This window comes from Mauremys mutica, chromosome 2 (assembly GCF_020497125.1).
Source record: "Mauremys mutica isolate MM-2020 ecotype Southern chromosome 2, ASM2049712v1, whole genome shotgun sequence".
In the NCBI taxonomy this organism is placed as follows: domain Eukaryota; kingdom Metazoa; phylum Chordata; order Testudines; family Geoemydidae; genus Mauremys; species Mauremys mutica.
Genome location: NC_059073.1, coordinates 58,842,903 through 58,851,796, shown reverse-complemented (window position 1 = coordinate 58,851,796; position 8,894 = coordinate 58,842,903). Strand labels below are relative to the sequence as shown.

The 8,894-nt window shown below is 38.1% G+C and overlaps 1 protein-coding gene across 2 annotated transcripts in view; it reads right to left on the bottom strand.

Annotated features, from left to right (window-relative positions):
* Positions 1-4,582: 4,582 nt before the first annotated feature.
* The window catches only part of UBE2W (ubiquitin conjugating enzyme E2 W), a 37,016-nt gene continuing 32,704 nt past the window's right edge, over positions 4,583-8,894 (bottom strand). For both annotated transcript variants that reach the window (XM_045006824.1, XM_045006825.1), the window contains exon 6: positions 4,583-8,754. In XM_045006824.1, coding sequence (XP_044862759.1) covers positions 8,741-8,754 — 14 coding nt within the window. In that variant the 3' untranslated portion in view covers positions 4,583-8,740. The remainder of the gene's footprint in view (positions 8,755-8,894) is intronic.

Genomic DNA, 8,894 nt, shown 5'->3' with positions numbered 1-8,894 from the left:
TCCCCAAATGTATTAACCATTAGTCCAGACTTGCAAATACCTGTTCTCCCATTTGTAATAACTTCTGAGAGAAGTAAAATATCATTGATTCTTTACTTATCAATGATCATGATAAAGCATGGATAGTAGATTGTGTGCCTGAGCTAGTACATTTTCATGACAGCTTTGCAAGGCGGCAGTAGCCCAATTGCCTAGCATTTAAAAATAAATAAATAAAAATACACAAATAAATAAAATTGAAAAGTGTCTAACTTCATATAGAATCACTTGCTACTTAATCATTTTATTTGGAATTTTTTAGCTGAATACATCCATTCTTTGAATTAAAACGTAAGATCTAGAGGGCTGTGGTTTAAAAGCAATTTAAATACTATTTACCTGAGACCAGAATGAGTCCACAGACTCCACTATTCTTTGAGAACAGGTATTTTACAACTCCTTGAGAATTTTTTAAATCATCACTTGAAAACAAGTAGTAGATTGCTATAACTGCCAACAGCAAGAAAGTACAAAATGCCATCTCTATCAGGCTTTCCAAGTACTGATGACATAACAGCATACCACTTTGATAGTATCTGGAGGAGGACACTATCAAAAGTTTCCTAGGTGTTCTGTATATTACAGGGAATAATTTAACACCCACCACACAATAGAATCTTATGCAGGCATCTTAGTGAGAGCAAAGTTTTGTTCATATTGACAGAACACCAAGATAATTTTTGTAAGTGGTTTAAATACACTCTGGGAACATGCATTTAATACAATTGCATGGTTACGTACCCACTAACCCTTAAATCTTGGTGAGATGTCAACTTACACTCCTTATCTCCAACCCCTTCACACTTGTCATTATCCCTCCATTGCTTAGTTTGAAAAAAATTGTTCACAAAAGTACATAGAAAATACATTGAAAATTGTAGTATCACTTGAAATTAGCATGTTTGATGATGCAAATACTCATTTTTATAAGCCTATTACAAGTATTCATATATTATAAATAGGGTTCATTCAGTTGCTGAATCACCCTTTTATTAATACTGTTAGAGGATTTACAGTTAATCCAATATTGTAGAAACATGTGCTACCCATTTCCTGAATTATAATGTCAGATTACAAGGAAATAACATTCTACAACATCCTGTAATATAGGATGACAAAGTTCCAGTGTCACTAAGATTGTCAGTCTGTGTGAACTTTAATATTTTTATACATTTTTGTATTTAATTATACTGTTTTAATAGTACTGTTTTTATAAATATTTGCACATCTTTAAGATTGGTAAAATGTAAAACAAAAAATGTGCTCTTGTTCTGATTACAAATCTGCCTCCAGTAACCAAAAGACAATTTCCATGTGATAGTTGGCTATATAAAGTTGTATTTTAATAATCTGATTTTTTCTTTATTAAATATTAAGGAAACCTAGAGTTTGTGTATATAGCACAGTGACATTATGAGCTTCATCATGGCTGACCAAAGAAAATGTTAAGAACATGTGCTTTATTAATTTTAAATACCATTGTCACACTGGTTCTTGACTGAGTGCCCACCCCACGGCAGACTGGCAAAAACAGGGCAGACACCACAAACTGGTAGTGTGTTCTATAATTGCATTTTACCAAGCCACTAACAAATGTGAACTCCTGGATCACTGTAACAATTTTACAATGGAGTCACAGACAGTCCCCTTAGATTCTCCAGTCTACTTTGCCATCCAGTCAAAATGGACTTAGTGATTGTGATAAATGAAAGGGGGGGAGGGGAAGATCCCTTTTATGAACACCCAGCCAGCTATAAAGTCCCTCTTAGTGGCTGCTTGCTTTACCTGTAAAGGGTTAAAGAGTCCCCAGGTAAAGAAAAGGGAGTGGGCACCTGACCAAAAGAGCCAATGGGAAGGCTAGAACTTTTTAAAATGGGAAAAAAGCTTTCCCTTGGTCTCTCCGGGCTGCAGGGACAGAGCAGCAATTCTATAAGCAGCTTTAAGCCAGGTATGATCATAAATCATCAGATCATACCTAGAACTCCTTATCTGAAACTCCAAATTTGTAAGTAAATCAGAATGTTTAGCTAGACGCGATCAGATTTATCTGCACTCAGAGTGACAAAGTGAGGATTCAGCCTTGACATGGTGGCAGAGCGGTGGGATAGTTTTGAACCAGAAGCACGAAGCTCAGGATTTTAAAAGGACATATTTTTCCTTTTGGCTGCTTGAAAACCAAGGAGGTTTTTTTTCCTATTTCTTTTCAGTGCTGCCTGGGGCGGGGAGAACAGGCCTGCAAAGGGACTGGCCTGCAAAGCCAGGGAATCCAACAAGCCGTTTCTTTTCTTTTCTATATTCATGGCAATGAAATAGTTAGGCTAGAGTAGGGCAGCCCTGTGCATGAGGTTGAGGTCAGGCCTGAAACCTTAGAAAAACCAGTCTTCCCAAAGCGGCACGCCACGGAGAAGGCAGACCCAGATCAAGCCCAGACATCCAGCTCCATGATGGAAATAAAGGGAGGGGATGGGGGAACAGGGTCTTCCCAAGAGGGAAGGGTCAGCTCTCCCCCTGTCAAGGCTGAATCCCCACTCTGTCACTCCAAGTGCAGAAGGTGGGGGCCCGCAAGGATTCTAAATTAATACTGGCTACTCCAGACTTGTATTACACTCCCAAGATTACAGTTTTTCTCTGACCGTGGCTTGGTAAACGCTGCCACCTCCCAAATGCAAAAAAACCCTGTGAACCCAGGAAGGAGCACTTGGAATTCCTCCCTGTGAAAGTTGGACATTTCCGTTTGCTGCGGGAGGCAAACAGGTCGCCTTGGGAAAACCGGCACCTTCGGAAGATGGGGTGGATGACATCTGGTCGGAGTGACCATTCATGGGAATGGAAGGACCTGCTCAGATGGTGTTCTGGACCCCAGGTAGAAAGGACACCACCAGGTGAATGGAGTGGGTCATGCAGAATTCCCACAGTCGAATGGCCTCCTGATGGGGGGGGGGGGAGAAGAGGAACGGGCCCCCCCTCGTTTGCTGATGTAGAACATGGCCATGGTGTTGTCTATCAGGACCACCACACAACGATGCTTCCATCTGCTCCTGGAAGGCTTGACAGGCAAGGTGCACCGCCATCAGCTCCCAGACGTTGATATGAAGGGAGAGCGCAGATGAGGGTCATAGGCCCTGTGTCTGAATGTCCCTGAGATGAGCATCCTATCCCAGGGCTGACGCATCCGTGACAAGGAGGGCTGCCAGATTGTTCTGGCGGTGGTTTGGATGGTCCAAATAAGGGGTAGGGACACCTTTGATGGAGCTTCTGCAGACAGAATATCCACCACTAGGTCCTCCACCTCTACCATCTCCTCCGCTTATAGGTTCATGTTTCACGTCACCCTGCGCAGGAGGTCCTGGTGGGCACGGAGGTCTACCCAAGATTGCAGTGCCTGCCACCACCTCGTTGGGGGAAGAGGAGGCCGCAGGGGGAAGATGGTCATCCAGGGCCTCTTGCGGGGTTGGGCCAGGGTGTCCTGTGCCATCTATCTCAGGGCCTGGACCAGGAACTGGTATTGGGAGAGGGAAGCTGCCACGGTCTCCAAGTCTCCCGACCGACTGGTGTGTGACTGCAATGGAACTGATACCATTCGGGAGGAACGGGTACAGTCACTACTGGACCTTGTCTTTGAAAAAGACTATGTATGGTGGTTCCGAAGTGAGAGCTCGGATCTCTGAAATTAGTCTGGCTGTGATGGTCACCAGGAAGGCTACTTTCCAAGAGAGGTGGAAGTAGCAAGCAGGTTGGTTCAAACAGGTTTGAACAGGGGTCCCATAAGCTTTGACTGGACCAGGTTTAGGTCCCATGGAGGGGTGGGATTCCTGACCCTTTGTAGGTCCTTGAGAAACCTGACTACCACGTCTGTGAATAGACAGAACAGTTATCGATCTTGGGCTGGTACCACATGACAGAACAAGGAGTAATAGTCTCAAGTTGCAGTGGGGGAAGTTTAGGTTGGATATTAGAAAAAACTCTCTCACTAGGAGGGTGGTGAAGCACTGGAATGGGTTACCTAGGGAGGTGGTGGAATCTCCTTCCTTAGAGGTTTTTAAGGTCAGGCTTGAAAAAGCCCTGTTTGGGATGATTTAGTTGGGGATTGGTCCTGCTTTGAGCAGGGGGTTGGACTAGATGACCTCCTGAGGTCCCTTCCAACCCGGATATTCTATGATCATCCGCATCCAATCATTGAGCCCAGAGTCTGCTGTCCCTTGCAGTGCAGCACTTCCACATTGATTACACAATCTCTGCAATGAATTTACAATAGCCTTCTTAAACAAGACCGGTGGACTGCACTCAGCTTCCTTTTGTGTACTTTCACCCTCTGCCACATTTGAGGTGTATAATAGTGCTGGAAGGACAACAGGGCTGTACAATCTCATTTTTAGCATGTAGATACTCATTCTTCCAGATGTTTAACAAAAAGGAAAATGATCCACTCTTCCAGATTTAATAGGAAAATGATCCACTAGCTTTAACAATTTTTGCCTTCACTAACAAAGGGAGCAACTTTCACAATGTTTATTTTCAAAATACAATGTTTTAAAAAATGATCTTGCACTACAAGTTTATTTTAAAAAAGGAATACAACATAAAAAGCTCCAAAGATGTTTAATCTACCATGGAAAATTAAACTAAGAATGCCCAATAATCTGATGAATATCCTTTAGAATACAGAATAGAGGAGCATAACGGTAAGAAAAATAAAATGAAGAAAAATATGTAAGAGCACAGAATATACAGTACTGCTATTAAAAAAATCAAAATTAAAATATAGCAGTAGCCAAACATTTTTAAATTAGTGACAATGAATTATTTATTTTGAGAGTTTAAAGCACATAATACCTTCAATCTCTTCCAATTTTATAAAGATATCCAAAATTCCGTTCCCTTAAAATTCCCATTGTAGGAACTGTGGAAACATTGGGCTGCCAAATGATTACACATCAACAACTAAGTGTACATACATACAAACCAAAGTCAATCTCTCTTCTCCTCCCATTGCTCAGTTTAATTAACTTTTGATCCTTACAAAAATGAGTTGTAGGAAAAGGGAGTTCAGCTGCCATTTGGTTTCTATTTTAGAACTGACCGTAAAGGTCACTTTAATGTGCACTCATCTCAAATTTTAACTATGTTGTGCTAGATTTTAAGAAAAGAAAGTTGGTAAACACCAAAAATATCTAAAATAATATTTGTTGTCACCAATCACAAATATTTAAAAGACCTTACTTTTCACAGAATTAGTTTTTGGATACCAAGAGTTTTCCCTTTTCCTCTGAAGTGGAAGATGAGTTTTTATGCCTTTATGAAGTAGGAACCACACAAAATTATGAACAAATTTACTGATGTAATGAAATAGGTCTCCAGAACAATCCAAAAATGTACTCTGAAGTAAAATCTCTCCTCACAAAGTAAACAAAAATGAGTCTATAATATTCCTTCTCCCCATTCAGTATTTAAAGTGCTTGCCAAAAGGAACCAAAACCATGACATAAGTGTATATAAATATCTACGCAAACTAAAAAATAGCCCCAAAGCAGCAGCATAATCTAGTGGATATTCTCCCCTTCCATGTTAAAGTACTCAAATGTAAAGAAAGTATTTCCTTAGGCCTTTGCAATATATACTTGAGGAGGAAAAAGTTAAGCACATCAGTGTTACAGAAACATCTCGATTTCCATTGCATCATTTTGCAATCACTCTGACAGCTCTGTGTCAGACATCTAAAGAAAGTACGGGAAATGCTTCTGTACTTCATCATGTAGGGGTCACATTTATTTCCATTCAAGGGCACTGATCTATTTTAAAAATAAGTATTTATTGTGTTATGGTATAAACACACTAAACACAAAACAAATGTATAACAATCTGAATATTGATGTAAAAGCAAAGCAAGGTAGTTTGGAGCAAATTCTGTTGCCACTTCATATGAGGAACTCCCACTGACAGAGTTCAACGCACAGGGTAAAATTCACCCCTGGGGAAGGCCAACACCACTTACATCCACTGTAAACCCGATTTTGAGACAGGCCAGCACTATCAGAGTAACTTCACTATTTTCAGGACTTATGTGGCACACAGGCTTTGTGCTGGTCCTCTCCACTGGGTGAATTTCATCTACCAAATAGCAACAGAACGTAGAATCCAAGACAGTTAACTTGTTATGCTTCCTCTTCTAATATACCTTGCTTTTTTGGTTTTAAATAAGAATATCCATGTTACTTTAACACGGTTTTCATGTTTTCTTTTGTTTTAAAAACAGCAGCATAAATGAGGCCAGCTATTTGATTATTTACTTATTCATCTCTATGTTAATCCATACAATGGTGCTGAGAGGTGAATCAAGGTATAATGCTAAACACTACAGCATGTATCTTTGATAAGATACAGTACATTATAAAGCTTCTTCAAACCATTATATTGTATTATCACAATCCACAGTATGAAAACAATTACATCAATCTTTGACATGATGCACTATAACAATTCTTTCAGAGGCATTAAGCTGTGTCATAGTACTGTTTCTTTACTGTGGATTAGCAAGTGAATATTTGACATGATTTATGTGAACCAGCTGTATGAAGAGAAATACATGGAATTCTGAAAGATATATCAATCAAGTCAATCAGTAATACAGAGCAGGTATGCTAATAAGAACTAGATTAAATATTCATAAAAAGTTACTGCTCATGCATAGTAACAGTTTGCAGATATTAACTGGATTGTTATGATTAACTTACATCTGCAAATTCATGCTAAATACAAGTTAGTTATAATTAGGAGCACAGCTGTTTCAATTCTCAAAGTGATTTTTGGCTCAACAAAAACTGACAGATTTCCCCCCCCCCCTTTTAAAAAAAAAGTTCATTGTGAAAGGATATATACACCAAGTTTATATTCACAACTACTTTTTACTGTTGAGTTTTAAAGGCCAAAAAGGGTTTCTAATATAACAGAAAAGATAGTATAATAGCCCTACTTTACTGATAATATCCATAATTCAATGGCTGTACAAAGCTGATCTATTTGAGTTCTACCCACCCTGAGTTCAGCATTTACACTTTTTTAAATTTATGTTTTAAACATTAGATAACATCAGAAGTATGTACAAGGCTATACAATTTGTCAATTATACAGCAGTAAAAAAATATTTCAATATTTTCAGCCAATTTTTGTTCTTTTAAGTTTAGCTGTTTCTAGTTCTTATTTTAAAAATAAAGTAAATAGTTATTTGATTTAGACATTTGTTTATTGACTACTTTTTTTTTTTAAAAGGAGTCAACAATAAGGCAACAGTAAAAACAGCATTGTTATAGAAATGTTGCATATGTGTAAAGGTAGTAAGTATATAAAAGACATCAGTGCTTCCTAAAAAGACAGCCTACTTGTAGTATCATAAAATTACACAGTGGTGAGAACAATTACCTATTTTTCAACAATTATTTCTCTGTAGAAAAAAGTTAATCTAGCTGTAATTAAATTTTTGTGAAGAAAAGCTGGAAAAAAATTATGCCTGTAGGACAAGCAAGTTAAGAAAATATACTTTTGTCTAAACTTAAATAAAAAGGTCCACACTTTTGTGTCAAAACATTAAGCCTCTGTCAAAAATGTATTTCTTTCTTTATAGTACAGGATTAAAAGACAAGATGATGCTTACAAGGTAAAGAAATAATTTACAAGAAAATATCTTCTGACAAAGCTTTTCAATCAAAATATTGTTTTGTAACATTCAAACATGACATACAACACAACAAAAATAGCAAACAAACGTTATATGGATTGTTTTCAAACACATAAATAAATGAAATTGTGTAGGCAGTAGGGCTCATGCTGATGGCTAGCAGGAATTAACAGTGTGCAATCTACATGGAAAAAAGTTCTAATGTACAAATTACAGGCCCAATTGTGGACTGCAGCAAATTTAATTATATCGCTGCCATCTTCTTATATCTCCAAAATAAGTCTTGATTAAGCCACTCATACCCAATTATTACTCATATCTTTGTATTAGAGATAAGAGTAACTACCATACAAAAAAGGTATTTTTATTTCACCATAGGGATAATGTACCTATCTCCCAATGTCACTTGAAAACCTTCCATGTCAAAACAATTTGACAGCAGATAAACAATTTAATAAATATGTAATGATCTTATTACAGTCCTTTAGCTAAGCATGTTAATTATGCTGCTAGTTTTGTGATCACAGTGCACAGAATCCAAATATAAAAGAATGGGATGGTTTCAAAGTAATGTTGGATCCCTTGCTTATAATCCCAATATATCTGAAACATTCCATAAACCCTGCCAGCCAATCAATTTTTTTTGCAGCAGGATCAAAACTTCCTGGTATAACATCCATTGCCGGCAGTGGATGCCATAAAACCGCCAACGAGTTCAACTGTTATTGCACAATACATGAAGACCTGGAATTCTGCCAAAAGCTTAAAAATAAAAATAAATGGAATTTTTCTGACATTTCCAGACACCTGCATTAATACTGTATGACTAAAGCATGTCAGTTGCATGGACTGAACCAGCGATCAACATGCGCCCAGAATGCACACTAGTAAAAATGCAGTCAAAGGAAGTAGTCTTCATTGTCTATAGGTCACTTCCAGTCAAAGGTTAAAGTTCAAAGACTGAATGATCAAAGTGCTCATTTTCTCAGTAGGACAATCTTCTGCTAGGAGGATCACAAAATGGTGGCATCAACAGGTGTCATCTTTAAAACAAAAAAAGATTTATGGAAAACAAATATACATTCAAATCCCAATTTTCTGAGAGGTACAGATGCAGAAGCAACTCCTAGCATATACGTTACCACGTAGGTGAAAGTACAACAAATGTCTGAACACTGCTGTT